Source organism: Strongyloides ratti (assembly GCF_001040885.1).
Source record: "Strongyloides ratti genome assembly S_ratti_ED321, chromosome : 1".
Lineage (NCBI taxonomy): Eukaryota > Metazoa > Nematoda > Chromadorea > Rhabditida > Strongyloididae > Strongyloides > Strongyloides ratti.
Window position 1 is genome coordinate 6,852,464 of NC_037307.1, and position 15,342 is coordinate 6,867,805.

The 15,342-nt window shown below is 21.4% G+C and overlaps 9 protein-coding genes across 9 annotated transcripts; 4 read left to right on the forward strand and 5 right to left on the reverse strand.

Annotated features, from left to right (window-relative positions):
* Positions 1-14: 14 nt before the first annotated feature.
* Positions 15-1,203, forward strand: SRAE_1000216200 (Hypothetical protein; the record flags this gene model as incomplete). The annotated part of the gene is made up of 2 exons (XM_024649206.1): positions 15-277; positions 324-1,203. The coding sequence occupies 2 exons, from the start codon at positions 15-17 to the stop codon at positions 1,201-1,203; spliced, it is 1,143 nt and encodes a 380-aa protein (XP_024503107.1).
* A 374-nt stretch (positions 1,204-1,577) lies between these two features.
* Positions 1,578-2,656, forward strand: SRAE_1000216300 (Hypothetical protein; the record flags this gene model as incomplete). Its single annotated transcript, XM_024649208.1, has 2 exons — positions 1,578-1,819; positions 1,867-2,656. The coding sequence occupies 2 exons, from the start codon at positions 1,578-1,580 to the stop codon at positions 2,654-2,656; spliced, it is 1,032 nt and encodes a 343-aa protein (XP_024503108.1).
* A 75-nt stretch (positions 2,657-2,731) lies between these two features.
* SRAE_1000216400 (Programmed cell death protein 6) lies at positions 2,732-3,268 on the reverse strand (the record flags this gene model as incomplete). Its single annotated transcript, XM_024649209.1, has 1 exon — positions 2,732-3,268. The coding sequence occupies one exon, from the start codon at positions 3,266-3,268 to the stop codon at positions 2,732-2,734; it is 537 nt and encodes a 178-aa protein (XP_024503109.1).
* Positions 3,269-8,362: 5,094 nt separating this feature from the next.
* Positions 8,363-9,715, forward strand: SRAE_1000216500 (Phosphatidate cytidylyltransferase; the record flags this gene model as incomplete). Its single annotated transcript, XM_024649210.1, has 2 exons — positions 8,363-8,827; positions 8,873-9,715. The coding sequence occupies 2 exons, from the start codon at positions 8,363-8,365 to the stop codon at positions 9,713-9,715; spliced, it is 1,308 nt and encodes a 435-aa protein (XP_024503110.1).
* Positions 9,716-9,971: 256 nt separating this feature from the next.
* SRAE_1000216600 (Putative ribosomal RNA methyltransferase 2) lies at positions 9,972-10,658 on the reverse strand (the record flags this gene model as incomplete). The annotated part of the gene is made up of 1 exon (XM_024649211.1): positions 9,972-10,658. The coding sequence occupies one exon, from the start codon at positions 10,656-10,658 to the stop codon at positions 9,972-9,974; it is 687 nt and encodes a 228-aa protein (XP_024503111.1).
* An 89-nt stretch (positions 10,659-10,747) lies between these two features.
* Positions 10,748-11,275, reverse strand: SRAE_1000216700 (Mitotic spindle-associated MMXD complex subunit MIP18; the record flags this gene model as incomplete). Its single annotated transcript, XM_024649212.1, has 2 exons — positions 10,748-11,096; positions 11,139-11,275. The coding sequence occupies 2 exons, from the start codon at positions 11,273-11,275 to the stop codon at positions 10,748-10,750; spliced, it is 486 nt and encodes a 161-aa protein (XP_024503112.1).
* A 128-nt stretch (positions 11,276-11,403) lies between these two features.
* SRAE_1000216800 (Exoribonuclease, phosphorolytic domain 1 and Exoribonuclease, phosphorolytic domain 2 and Ribosomal protein S5 domain 2-type fold and PNPase/RNase PH domain-containing protein) lies at positions 11,404-12,197 on the reverse strand (the record flags this gene model as incomplete). The annotated part of the gene is made up of 2 exons (XM_024649213.1): positions 11,404-11,999; positions 12,044-12,197. 2 exons carry the CDS (start codon positions 12,195-12,197, stop codon positions 11,404-11,406), a joined length of 750 nt encoding a protein of 249 aa, XP_024503113.1.
* Positions 12,198-12,380: 183 nt separating this feature from the next.
* On the reverse strand, positions 12,381-12,774 carry SRAE_1000216900 (Hypothetical protein; the record flags this gene model as incomplete). Its single annotated transcript, XM_024649214.1, has 2 exons — positions 12,381-12,662; positions 12,712-12,774. 2 exons carry the CDS (start codon positions 12,772-12,774, stop codon positions 12,381-12,383), a joined length of 345 nt encoding a protein of 114 aa, XP_024503114.1.
* Positions 12,775-13,216: 442 nt separating this feature from the next.
* SRAE_1000217000 (Lysosomal Pro-X carboxypeptidase) lies at positions 13,217-14,997 on the forward strand (the record flags this gene model as incomplete). Its single annotated transcript, XM_024649215.1, has 3 exons — positions 13,217-13,812; positions 13,932-14,917; positions 14,963-14,997. 3 exons carry the CDS (start codon positions 13,217-13,219, stop codon positions 14,995-14,997), a joined length of 1,617 nt encoding a protein of 538 aa, XP_024503115.1.
* Between the last annotated feature and the right edge of the window lie 345 nt (positions 14,998-15,342).

Below are 15,342 nucleotides of genomic sequence, written 5' to 3' on the forward strand. Positions count from 1 at the left end.
TTATTCATTTATAGATGTCAGGAAATCGTTGTCTTCCACGAACAACAAAAAAAACTTTATTAATTAAAGAATTTAATAATTATTTATTGGAGTCATATAAATCACATGATTCAAATGATGAAAAATATGAATTAATAAATAAATTTAAAATACTATTTGAGAAAAATGATTATAAAAATATGAAAAAAATATTTTTGGAGTTGATAGAAGAAAATAATCAGTTATCTAAGAAATTAGATGTTTTAGATTCTGTTGATCATCTTAAGGAATCCAGATGGTATGTTTTCAAATTGATAGAAATAAATTTGAATATATATTTTTAGTATGCCTAAATTTAGATCTGAATTTCCAGAGATATTTGAAAAAATAAATACTTTAACAATGGAAAAATATCTTTTAGAAGTTGAAAATAAAAGACTAAGATTAGAAGTAAAACAGTTACATGATGCAAATATAAAAAGATTAGAACCTTTACTAGAAAAGTCTATTAAATGTTTCCATTGTCATAATACATTTAGATATTGTTTTGATGAAAATGAAAAATTTAATATTGAAAGATTCGAAAGGATGTCAAAAACATTTAACAAAGGAATCAATACATCAATGGGTAACATTTGTTATATACCTGTTGTTGAGAATGGTCAAACTACGACGGTGAAAAAATCTTCAGTTGATGAGGATATAAATGATGGGAAACGTGTAACAGAAGAGTGGTTAAAAAAAATAAAACGTTCCCAAAAATCTACAAAACCCTATCACATGCTTATATCTGATAGACAAAGGAAAAATAGAAATATAAAAATGTTAAAAGCAATGTATAAAGCAAATGCTGGAAACAAAATTGATCCTGAAACAATTGATTACATTATAAATGAAACAGGATATGAAGGACAATTAAAATTTTCAATATCAATTGAAGAATTATCTCCAATTATAATGCATCATAAATTTTCAAACAGAGGTTTATTTGCTTTAAAAGCTTTAATTGATGGTAAGGCTGGATGGAAAGTTTTTCCAACAAGGCAACAAATAGCTAGTGTACGTGCCGATACATATGAAAATCTTCTAAATAACAATAGTACTCTAGAAAATTCAATTGATGATGACAAAATAGATAATTTAAGAAGTTCAAAAAACACACCAGAACAATGTACTACAATATCTAAAGATGGAGATGATATCAAAGAAGAAAATACATTATAAAAATAAACTTTTAGTATTAAGTATAAATAATATACAATTTTTTTTTTATTATTAATTATATATTAACAATAGTTTCTTTTAATATTTTTATTAACAAAAAAATATTCGTAGTTATCGTTATCTCGTAGCGATAAAATGGCATTCCATATACTCCGATGATTTTAGACCTACTGTACCAGGCTTTTAATTATTCTTGAACAGATTTTTTTTTTCTATGTTCAATTTTAAAACTGCTTTTTGAAATAAAAAAAAACTTTTTTTTACCTAGAATATACTATTTTTTTTTAAATTATTAAATAACATATTTAAATAACCGATTAGTTTATTTCATATAAACAATTTTGTATTTTAAAAAAAAATTTGTTACTGTATCAATGGTTAGATATATGAAAAATTATACATTTCCTTTTAATAAAAAACAAGAAAATTATCGTGTAGTTACAATTGATGAAATGAGAATGTTAAAAAGATTGAAAAAATTAGTTAATGAACATAATTATTATGAAATTCAAAACATGTTTATGAAACTTTATAGTGAAAAAAATGAGTGTATTGAACTTTTAAATGTAATGGAAGAGGATATAATAGATTACAAGAAAAAGATTGATGAATTGAGGTAAGTTTGGTAATTTTTTTTATTAAGGAAAATACTTATTTTGTTAGATTTAAATCTTCAAATATTCCAATGTTATCTAATACAGAGTTACTTGAAGCTGAAAATAAACTTTTAAGAAAAGAAGTAGAATATTTACGAACTTTTGAAATAGATGAATTTTCAGATTTAATAAATAAAGAAATAACGTGTCCGCGGTGTTCTTACAACTTTAAAAAAAGTACATTATCTGATTGTACTTTCTTATCTTATGAATTTGAAAAGATGAAAACTATTAATGGAACAATTACAAATTTACCTGTTATAGATGAATCTTCTGACGATTCCTTTATATTGTATGAAAATATTACTATGAATAATAATGTTGAGACAAATAATAATATTGAAAATTTTGACATCAATTCTTCAGTTACAGAAAATACTCACATAATCACAAAAAAATCATTTCAAAGATTAACTCCTAAAGCACAAAAAAAACGTAATATGCGTTTTACTGATATGCTATTAAAAAAGAATGGTGGAGAAAAATTACATATTTCAACACTTCATCATATAATAAAAGAAATGGGTCATGAAAAATCTTTTATGCCTAAAATTAGCTTAGAAGAGATAAGAGATTATGTATCTCATCATAAAGTTTCATTTCGTTCAATAAATAAAATTAAGAAAATGATTGAAGACAAATTACAATATAAAATGTTTCCTGAAACTAAAGAAATAAAAGAAATATGGGATATGACAACAAAGGATAAAATAGATGATTTAAAAATGAACGAAATATTCAAATCTGTTTTAGGTAATCTTGATTCACATGAAAATAATCAAATAAATTTGCATTAAAGCTGACTATAGTCATTTTAATAAATATTAAAAATACATTTATTACTGTTAAAATATTAATAATATATTTATAAATTATCTGCATATACCACTTTGTCCTAAGATCAATAAAAATTCTTCATAACTAAGTTGTATGAATCCTTGTTTGCCAATATCCTTAACTTTGAAAGCATCAGTTAAAAGTTGTAGTGAGATAACAGATCTGATAAAGTCATCGAAGAACAAAGTCATGGGCCTCTTTCTTGCAAATTTATTGACAAAAAGCATAATTGAGGCATCAGATATTTTATATCCCATATGGTATAAAAGTTCTTTGAATTCTCTTACTTCAATAGCTCCACTTCTATCACGATCAACAGCATGAAAAGCTCTTTTCCATGCTTCTACAAAAGAAAAGACAACACGAAATTGACTCATATTAAGTTTTTTATGTCCTTCTCTATCAATCATAGCAAAAAGTAATGAAACTGTATCCATATCGAATCTTTCTGTAGTCCCATTTGACATACCTCTTTGAAATTCATCCATTGAAATAGTACCACTTCTATTTCTATCTAGAATAAGAAAAAAAGCATCGGCAGCAGCATAGTGAATAGAATAGTTATAAGCCATTGTTCAATAAATAAGAAAAAAAATAATTTAAAAACAATTTTTATCTTTAATGAAATTTATGTTTCATAATTTGAATAAAAGAAATATTATTACAAATTTTAAATTATTCAAATATAAAAAACTATGCCGCCAGCAGGGGTCGAACCTGCGACCTTGGGCTTATTAGACCCACGCTCTAACCGACTGAGCTATGGCGGCTTGCCTTTGGCGCTTTTCTTTTTTATATATATTTTTTATCATTTTAGTTTCTTATTTTAATAAATTGAAGATATTTTACTAAATAAAATGACGAATATACAATAAATTTTTTAATAATAAATAAACAATATTTTTAAAACTACGATAATATTATTATTTTAGCTTAAATTCAGTAGGAAACTTTTTTATATCATAAATTTATTTTTTTTTAGAATATTTGAAGTTACATTATACTTATTATTTTAAAAAAAAATAAATTTCTAGTAAAGTATAAGTTATTTATAATTTAATTGATATACATAATTTTATTAACCGAAACAAATTTTTATTTAAACCGGAATTTAAATGAGTTTTATTTATAAACAACAAGAAAAGGATATTTTCATTTAAAAAATTATAAACTAAATGTACTTTAATTTAATAAATTTTTGATAATGGTATTTAGAATTGTTATAAATATATAACAATAACCATGGTATTATAATATAAATGAATTAACAACAAAAAAATTTTATTTTTCTTGATTCTCAATTGGCAATAATACATTTTCAATGAAATTAAAAATTAAAATATATCAGAGAAAATTATTTATTGTATATATAAATAAACAAAATGGAAAGTTTTTTAAAAAAAAGTAAATATTTATAATTAAATGTGAAAATATACTTTAGCTAATTATTTTTTTTATTAATTTTTATAATAAAAATAATTATTAAATTTGAATCAAGTTATAGCTTTTGGATGTAACTCTTTTTTCTAGCCAAAAGAAAAGAAGAAAAATTACAATAATTACAACTAAAATAATTGCTGTTGTCATTAAAACAGCTTCCAATCCTGACAATGTTTCAAATTCAGATAAAGAGTTCAAATTTATTCCACCTAGCAATGTTGGAAAGTTATTTTCAAAATTTTTTTTGGTCGAATTGATGAGCTTCATTTCGTAAAATTCTAAAATGACAAAAATATATGTTTTTATATAGAAAAAAAATATATATATAAATAATATGGAAGTTAATAAAATTAAAAAAATATATAAACAATTTTTAATTTATATTTCAAGAACAGCACGGTTATAAATAAGAATAAAAATATAAATAAATTTTAAAAATAGGTTATTGCTAAAAAGTAAAACAAAAACATTTTAAGAATTTATATTTTTTCTTCAGTTGTAATAAATAATTGTAAATTGAGGAAAAATATCTACAAGTTAATTATTTTTTTCTATAAATTTTGAATTATTACAAGAAGTAAAATGATTAAAAATTTTATTACATAATATTATATTTTTACAAAAAAAAAAAAATAAAATATATTCAAATAAAATAAATGTTTTAATAACATAAAAAAGAATAAAATTCAAAATATTAAGTAATATTATGAAAACTTATTTATTAGATTTTTAAAAAAAAGATTTCTTTTAATTAGAATTATTGTTTAATATTATAGTAGTTGAGTTTCTTTAACATTTTTTATTGAAAAATATAATATTCCTATAAACGTTCAATTTTTTAAAATTGAAAAATTTTTAAGAAACTTTGAAAATACTGTATATATAATCACACACACAATTATTATTTTAAACAATTTAAAAAAAAAACAGGCAAAAGTTTCGAAGAAAAAAAAATTAGGTAAACATTTACAAAAATAATTAAAGTTATACTTTTTTATAATAACAAAAACACATAAAATATATTAAATTTTTTTTTTTAATTAAGTGCTTTTACACTGAATAAATGTATTAATTTATAGCGAATAGACTTTTTAGTGATTATCATTCACTAATATTTTTAAAACAATGCAACAAAAAAAATTTGTTATGAAATAATACTTTAAAATATATCATCATTATAATCATTTTTATGAATAAAATATGTATATTTTTATAGTATTCTACTAAGTATGGCATACATTGTACTTTATAACTTTATTAGTGATAAAAAAAAATTCGTTGATAACTTATTTTTAGTACATATTAAAATTAAAAACATTTAAAATTAGTTATATAATTAATCTAAAAATGGTTTTAACAAAAATATAATATATATTATTAAAATTTTACATATAACCTTAAAAAAAGAAGTTATTTAATATTAAATAGCTTTAAGTAAACTAAGATTTTGAAAATAAACAACATTCTCAAGTATTTATAATATTTGTTAAGAGAAATGACTTTATTAAAATTTTTTATTTTGATGATTTGTATGTAAGATTATTAAAAAAAAAACTTGTAAAAATAGTACTTTATTAATTATAGATATGTAGCATATTGTTAATAATTAAACTATTTTCTTGTAACATATAAAATTTAATATTAACTTCTAACTATTAACCAATAACATATTTAATAAAAATTTATTATTGTTGATTCTTATTTTTTATCTTATATTAATATTTCTACATAAAAAAGTTGTATTAAAAATTTGCTACAAGTACTTACAAATATTATTAAAAAAAAAAGTTATGATGGTAATTTAATGTTTTTATTAAAAAAAAAAAATTTTTTTTTCAAATGTTTGATTGTTTATTCTTTTAAAATTATTTCATTTGTACTTTTTTTTAATTCATTTTTATATTAGAAATAAATACATATAAAATATTATTTTTGTTACTTGGTTTAAATATAATAAAAAAAATCGTTTACATAAAAAATTATAAAGAAAACATTAATAATATATTAGTTTTAAATCAAAAATTACACCTACATTTATCTTATATCATTTCTATTTTTCTTCTATTCTCTTTTTTTTTTTAACTTTCTTGGTTATTTTTTAGAAGTGTTTTAATATCACAAAGGAATATATATTAAATTGTCATAATATTTAAAAAGATTTTAGAATTACAATGGAATAATTTTAGTTCATAAAATTAGATTTATTTAGACTATTTTTAGCATTTCTTAAAAATTTTGAGTAAAATTATAATTTTAATGTTAATTCAAAAGGAACAAAATAAAGTTTTTGGTTAATAATATACTTTTTAAATAATGTAATGTATTTGTAAACTACATGTTAAATTTGAAGATTATGCGTTTTCTTTAAATGAAATTGTCATAATTCATGAATAAAAAAAATTAGAAATTGTTAAAGTATTAAAGAATATTAAGTTTGAAAAATAAGTACTGTAGTTTAAAATTAAAAAAAAAACAATTTTTTATTGTTTGTTACTACAAAGATGATTTTAATTGTTGTAAATTTTTACTACATCACACTTAACTGATACATTTAAAATATTTGTAATCTAAAACAAAGATTATGTAAAGTATTGTAGCTGTTGTTAATATACAAATAAACTGGAATTAAAACTTTATATTTAAAATAATTATTAGTTTTTTTACAAAAAAAAAAAAATATATTTTTAACAAATTTAATTATATTTATCAAAAAAAAAAAATTTGAATATATTTACAATAGATATAAATATTTTTAAATTTTAAATTTATTAACAAAAATTTATTAAAACATTAAATAAAAAATTAAGTATCGAATATATTGCACTATAAATTATTTAAAAAAGAATGTAAAAATGACATTGTTTTTTAAAATATTTACTTTAAAAATTGTATTTTTATTGAATTAATTTAAAAGAGCATTTATTTAAATAACACTTTATCATTATAAATAAATGTAAAATAGACTTTTATATGTACAAAAATTTTCATAACATTAATCTTCTAAATAATCACATAGCCATAAGATATATATAAATACATATATTTAAATTAAATAAATCAAATTTTATATTAATTGTATTTGTCAAAAAATGTCATATATATATATATATGGAATAAAAATATTATAACAGTCCAGAAAATTCAATGAAACATTAAAAACTTCCAACTTTAATGTCAATTTTAATAAAAAAAATTTTTTTTAATTATTTATTTCTTTCATTTTCATATTTATTTGATATACCAACATTTTTTTTTCTATTATTACTTAAGTTATAATTTTTGTTTTATCTTAACTTTTGAAAAATTCTAACAAATTAAGATAGATGACAACAACAAAACAGAAACTATTTGTTAATACCTTTTCTTTATTTTTTTTTTTTTGACTATCAATAAATTTGTATAATTCTATTACTCATACAGTTATAATAAAAAAAAAATGATTTGATATTGGTTGTAATTTAAAAGTATCATTATTATTTAGAAATAATGTGAACTGATAAAAGTATATAGAAAAAAAAATATCTTTGCAAATATTAAAAAAAAAATATAAAGTAAATTGTTATGAGAAAACATTTTTCATATATTCATACAATTTTAACATTTTTTTTTAAAACTACATACCATTGGAATAATCATTTATAATACCATTTTTAATACAAAATTTAAAAAAAAAATTTTTATAAAGACAATTGTTATAAACAAAGAAATTTTTTTTTAGAAACAACTAAAATATTACTAAAAACGCCGCGGCGTAACATCGAAATTTTTGAAATACATTATGGTTTTTGAACAGTTGGTTAAATGAACAAAAAAGATTGGTTTCATTTCATCACTTTACCTACTGATGTTTATTTTCATATCTAATTGGCCATATATTTTTCTTTCAAATTTACAATTTTAATAGTATATATATATTTTTTTTTCATAATGAATATATCTTATTTATAATATATTCATTTTTTTTTTCGTTAATTTTTTTATCTTACATTTAAATAGTAGTGTGTTTTTATTTAAAAATTTTATTTATAAAAATTAAAATAATAAGTGTAAAAAGTTTTTAGTTAATAATATTTATTAATTACTTTTTAAAAAGATTACCAAATTTTTTTATGTAATTTATTAGAATAATAATAATTAAAAAATTTTAAATCATCTATTTTATTTATAGATTTTTATTATTTATTTATGTTTTTTTATTTTAATTATTGTTTAACTAACTTTTAGAAATGACTAATGATAAAGATATTGGAGAAAAGACATCAATACGAAGGAAAAAACCTCAGGTTGATTCAGATAGTGATATTGGTTATACTACAGAAAATGAAAAAACATTTTATGATTTGAAAAAAAGGTTACCTCAAAGTTCAGATAAAATAGGATTTCAAATTGATCAAGTTTTGTTGGGTGTTCCGGAACGATGGCGAAATTATGTTGTCAGGCTAATATTTACAGTAATTATGATAAGCTTATTCTCAATAATTATCAATAAAGGACCATTATATCTTGTCTTATTAGTTATAATAATTCAATTTAAATGTTTTCATGAATTAATTAAAATTGGTCTTATTGTTTATAGATTATATGATTTACCATGGTTTAGGACATTATCATGGTATTTTTTATTATCAAGTAATTATTTTTTCTTTGGTGAATATTTAATTGAATTATTTAAAATTATTATTCAAACAGATGTAAGTTGACAAAAAAAAATATATTTATATAATTTTTTTTTAAAGAAATTACCAATTTTTTTGGTTGGTTATCATAGATTTGTTAGTTTTTGTTTTTATTGTATTGGATTTATTTGGTTTGTGTTATCATTAAAAAAAGGATATTATCTAAGACAATTTTCTTTATTTGCATGGACACATGTTGCATTAATGTTAATTGTTGTTCAGTCATACTTTATTATTGAAAATATACTTCAAGGTATCATTTGGTTTTTGATACCTGTATCAATGATTATTTGTTGTGATGTTATGTCCTATTTCTTTGGATTCTTTTTTGGAAAGACACCTCTTATTGCATTATCACCAAAAAAAACATGGGAAGGATTTATTGGAGGTGGTATTAGTACAGTTATATTTGGTTTAATTTTATCATCATATTTAATGAAAAGTCATTATATGATTTGTCCATTAGAAGAATATCTTAAAAAATCACATGATTGTGATATTCCTGATGAATTTACACCAAAAGAATTTGAAATTTTATATCCATATAATATAATTTTAAATTTTTTTAATATGAAAACTACAATTGTATATTTTCCTTTTACTTTACATGCATTAGTAATTAGTTTATTTGCTTCTATTATTGGACCATTTGGTGGTTTTTTTGCTAGTGGATTCAAAAGAGCTTTTAAAATTAAAGATTTTGGGGATATAATTCCTGGACATGGTGGATTAATGGATAGATTTGACTGTCAGTTACTTATTGGAACATTTACGCACGTTTATATAATATCTTTTATTAGAACAAGAAGTATTGATAAAATAATGAATGAAATATCACGTTTAACATTTGAAGATCAACAAAGAATTTTAAATCATCTCCAAGATTATTTGAATTTATCTTAATATATTTGTATCATATTTAATTATTATCTTTTAAAATAATTTTTATAATAATAGTATTAATTTTATGTACAATATAAAAAATATATTATATATTTTGTAAATTTTATTTAATTCAATTGAAAAAAAAGACTGATAACAAAATTAATAGTTTGGTAGAAATAATAATATTACTTTAAATTTTTTTTATTTATAAAAAAAAGTAGTAATATAAATTATTAGTCAAATCAGTTAAAAAAATATATACAATAAAATTTTATTACAAATTATTTTTGAAACCTCTTCCTAATAAGTATAATTCAGCACTATCATCTCTAGAAGCTTTTGGTTTTACCGTAATTACATTATTAAAATATTTATTTAGCATTTCAGTTAATTCTTTTCTAGAGTCACCTTCCCAAATTTTGCATAAAAATATTCCATTCTTGTCAAGTGATAACACTTTATATTTTGTAAATAAAAACACTACTTCTTTACACATATTTATTAATCTTATTTGATCTGTTCTTTTATCACCACATGGATTTGGTGCCATATCCGATACAATAGAATTAACTTTTCTATCACCAATTAACTTTTTAATTTCATTATGTGTATCTTCTTTTGTTATATCAGATTGCCCAAGAAATGTTACACCTTCTATTGGAGCAATTGCTTTTAAATCAATACCTAATACAAACCCATTTTTCAAATGTGGTTTTACTTCTTCAACTATATATTGACACCAGGAACCAGGGGCACACCCTACATCTACAACAACATCTCCTTCATAAAATAATTTATATCTATCATCAATTTCTATTAATTTAAAAACACTTCGTGCTCTATAATTATGTACTCGAGCTCTCTTTACAAATTCATCACTTAATTGTTTCTTTAAATAATCTCTAACTTTATTATTTTTTGTTTTTATTGCAGCATATTTCAGTGAACTTAAAAATGTCATCTTAAAAAATATAATTTTTTAAATAAACAAAACAATTATTGGATTACCAATGAATAAAAATAAAAACAGTAAAAAAAAAATGTTTATCATTAATAATCTCTTGTTTTTAAACATTGATTAACAGTATTCATAAGATTTTGATTTTCTATTGCAGCAGCTACACGTTCCTTATCAGCAAGTTGTTTATTAATACTTTCTTCACTATTATGTGATCCTTGTGTAATTCTTGTAATTATTTTCATACCTGGAGGAAGTGATCTTTCTAATTTAATTCTAATACATAATCCTATTAATGTAGCCATTGAACAGTGAGGAATAGTTGGAGTAAATCTTACATCAACATAAGGATTATCCTCATTATTATCTACCATAATCAATTCTTCCTGGACAACATTTAATTGTTCTAATGTATATGGATGTTCTGGATCATTAATATCTCTAATTTTAAAATAATACAAAATATATTAATACTTTACATACCTTATATATTCAAATACTTCTTCAGCTGTTATTGGTTCATCATCTGAAAGTGCTAACTTTTGTAAAATTTTAGTATATCCACGTTCCTTGACATCATAAATTTTAGGAGCAACATTATCAAGTCTATCTTTACCCATTATTATTAAATTTTTAAAGAAAAAAAAAGAGTTATACAATACCAACGTTTTATATAATATTCGTTGTAAGAAACAATAATAAGTTGATAAAAAATAATAGTAAATGAGTGAAAATTTTAACAAGTAAATCATTGAGAATCAGCCTTAAATAAATTTGGAAGTTCTTTAAATATTTTATCTTTTAAAACCATACAACCACGATGTCCGAGATCTCTCAATTTCTTATTATTATATTTTGTAGAAGATCCAACCTGATCTAACAATACAACCATATTTAAATTTGGACATATTCCATAATGTATTGTGGCGCAACATTTTTCTAATGTTTTCAAATCAGGATCAACAACCACCTCTTCAGTATCTTTAATAATTCCAATTGTTACTGCAACAACAATATCTGATAATTGTATAGATGCTTTCATTAAAGCAATATTTACAGCAAGAACAGTTGCTGCTAATAATCCACCATCATTGTTTTTAACATTTATATTTACTTTGTATTTTATAGTTCTATTTGGTTCTCTTAAAACTGTATAAAATATTCTAGGAATATCAATAAGTTCACTTTTAAAATCAGCATCAAGTTTAAATTTTACAATTTTTTGTTCTGCTGAAGAGGTATCATCAACAAATTGAACTGTATCTAAATAGGCAATAACTTCTGTTTTACCAAATTTGGCATAACCACTTGCGTAACATCCAGATAATATGTCACTAGAAATAACTATAAAATGATCATTGAAATTTTGAAAAAAATTTTAAACATACGAATATCCCGAAAAGTATAATTTATTTTTGTTGACTCAGGAACTTCAATTTCCATTTTAACTTTATTATCAACATCTTTTTTAGGTCTTTTTAAATCATTTAAATTTAAATTCCATAATGAATAAGAAGTCTTTTCTTCATTAAAATTAACCATAATTTAAGAATGTAATAAACACATAAAATTAAACTAAAATATTTTTAATTTCTTTATAAGATATTTTTTGGAAATATACATACTTTAATTATCAAGATAAATGTAATAATAAAAGTTATATTTATTTAAACCAAATAAAATGTATAAAAATAATTGATGAAATAACAAATTAATTAAATTTATTTATTTTAATGGTATTTGAACCTTTTCATTTATCTCATCATCCTCTAATTTTGCTAGAACAGCCAACTGTTGATTAATTGTTAATGGAGGTACATATGTATGAAGTGGCTTAATTTCCATCTCCATACGTCGGTCAATCAAAGTGTCAGATAATTTTTTCATTTCACAATTTCGGCATATACGTAATCTAAACATTCTTGAAAGTGGAAATCCCGAACAACAACACAACATTAAACCTGTTATTAAATAAAGATGAACAACATTATAAATAGTTTCAATATTCTAAAAATATATTTTTTATTTATAAAAAAAAATAAATTTCTTCTCTTACAGTTGAACCACATTCTTGGCAATGTTCCTCAAATTCATCTTCTCCAGCACAAAACAATGGCATTCTTCAATATAATTATTTACAACCAAATTTAATTTTAATTCAAAAAAATGATATATAATTATTTATATAATAAAATTTTTTTATATTAAATAAATATTTTGTTTTAAAAAAATAATTTTAATACCATTAACATTTTAATTATTTAAATTGATAAAATTATTATAAAATGCACAATTTATTATTATTATTTTTTTAAAATATATATTATTCATTTACTAAAAGATTAGGTTGAAAACATTATATTTTAAAAGAAAATGTTATATCGTTTATAACATAAACATAAATTTTTCTTTAAAATATAATTTTTTTTTGTCATTCTTTTTAAGGCGTGGTGTAAAGATGGTATATCTAAGATAGCACTATTTCAGATTTTGTCATTATTAATCTTGCTTATAGTTGTTGTTAGATAAAAAGAATTTTTAGTCATTTTTTATATTTGACTATGAAACTTTTATTTTTTTATTTTTTACTTCTTCTATTTTGGAGTACAAATAATGTTGTTAATAGTATAACATTTTTAAGAGATCCAGTTACATTTTTAAATTTGAATGAAACATTAAAAGGTAAAAAAAATGATTATAAATGGAAAGAGGAATTTTTTGAAAAAATGCCAATTGATCATTTTAATTATAATGATGATAGAACATTTAACTTGAGATATTTAATAAATGTAATGTATTACAAACCTGGAGGACCAATATTTTTTTATACTGGAAATGAGGGTTCTATTGAAGTTTTTGCAAAAAATACAGGATTTATGTGGGATATAGCACCAGATTATCATGCTGCAATAGTTTTTGCTGAACATCGTTTTTATGGAAAAAGTTTACCATTTGGTAATGAGTCATTTTCAGATATCAAAAACTTGGGTTATTTATCATCAAGTCAAGCATTAGGAGATTTTGCTGTATTAATAAAATTTTTAAAAAAAGATAGATTACCAAATGCAATTAAATCCCCAGTTATTGCTTTTGGTGGTAGTTATGGTGGTATGTTAGCATCGGCTTTGAGATTAAAGTATCCTCATCTTTGTGAAGGGTAAGTCAAGAGAGTGTGTTTTTTTTTTATTATATAACAGTAGTAAGACAAAAATTATATTTTTGGCAATGTAAAATTTATATTTTCTTGATTAACATTTTAAAACATATATACTTTAGTGCAATCGCCTCATCTGCTCCTATTTATTGGTTTCAAGGGAAATTAAATAAAGATAATACTTATGATAACATTGTTACAAGAACATTTAAATTGTCAGGATGTAATGTAGATACCATTTCAAAATCTATTGATGCTGTTAAAAATATTGTAACTAAAAAAGATGGATTAGATTGGATAAATAAATTATTTAAATTAGAGAAGAAATCTCTTCTGACAAAGGCAGAGGATGGAGAATGGTTGATTGATAACTTTAGAGATACACTTGGAACAATAGCAATGGTTGATTATCCTTATGAATCTAATTTCCTTTCACCATTACCAGCATCACCAGTCAAAGAAGCATGTAAACATTTTCAAGGAAGTGATAAGTACGATGACAAAACACTTGTTACATCTATTTATAAAGTTTTAAATTTATTTAACAATTATACTGGAAATACACCAAATTTATGTGTTAATCCGGATACCTGTTCTGGACCCTTTTCTGGATTAGGAGATATATTGGGATGGACATGGCAAGCTTGTACGGAAATGATTATGCCTATGTGTGATAATGGTTTACCTGATGATATGTTCCCAAAAAATTGCCCATTTAATTTGAATAATTATCTAGAAAAGTTTTGTAAAAAAACTTTTGAAAAAATAGGTTACAAAACAAGTTTAGCTAATCCTGATTCATATATGACAAATTATGGCGATAGCTATGAAACTGTTGGAAATATTGTCTTTACCAATGGATATTTAGATCCATGGAGTGGTGGTGGTTGGATGTTAAAACCAGGAACAAAAGGTTCAGTTGTAAGTATTATTATCAGTTCTGGAGCACATCATTATGATTTAAGAGAACGTAACAAATTAGATACACCAGAAGTTAAAGAAGCTCGAAGATTAGAAGTGAAACATATAAGTCATTGGATAAGAAAAGCTAAGAAACGCCATGCTAAAGAATTAAAGCACCAATTAAGAGAGAAACAAGATTTAAAAAGTAAGGAATTTTTTTTTCTAATAAAATAACATTATAATTTTTTAGAGCAAAAACAAATGACTAAGTTGACAATACGTTAAAAGATTGGATAAGATTACAGTTGGAATATAATACTTTTTTATGATTTTTTTAATTCTTAATAACATTTTAACTGATAATTCTGATATAATTTTTTCATTTATGAAAAGATTCATTTCTTCTTATTTTACAGTGGTAAAGAAATATTAAAAAAAAGTATTTTCATGAAGCAATTAAGTATAATTTAAATATTTTAAACATTTACCATTATACAAATTAAAATATGATTACTAAAAAATTTTTTTTTGCTAATAAAAAACTTTCATTGATATGTTATATTTACTTTTTTAACTACTATAAAGAGAATAAATGAATACCAACTACGACAATAGAAAAAATGATGATTT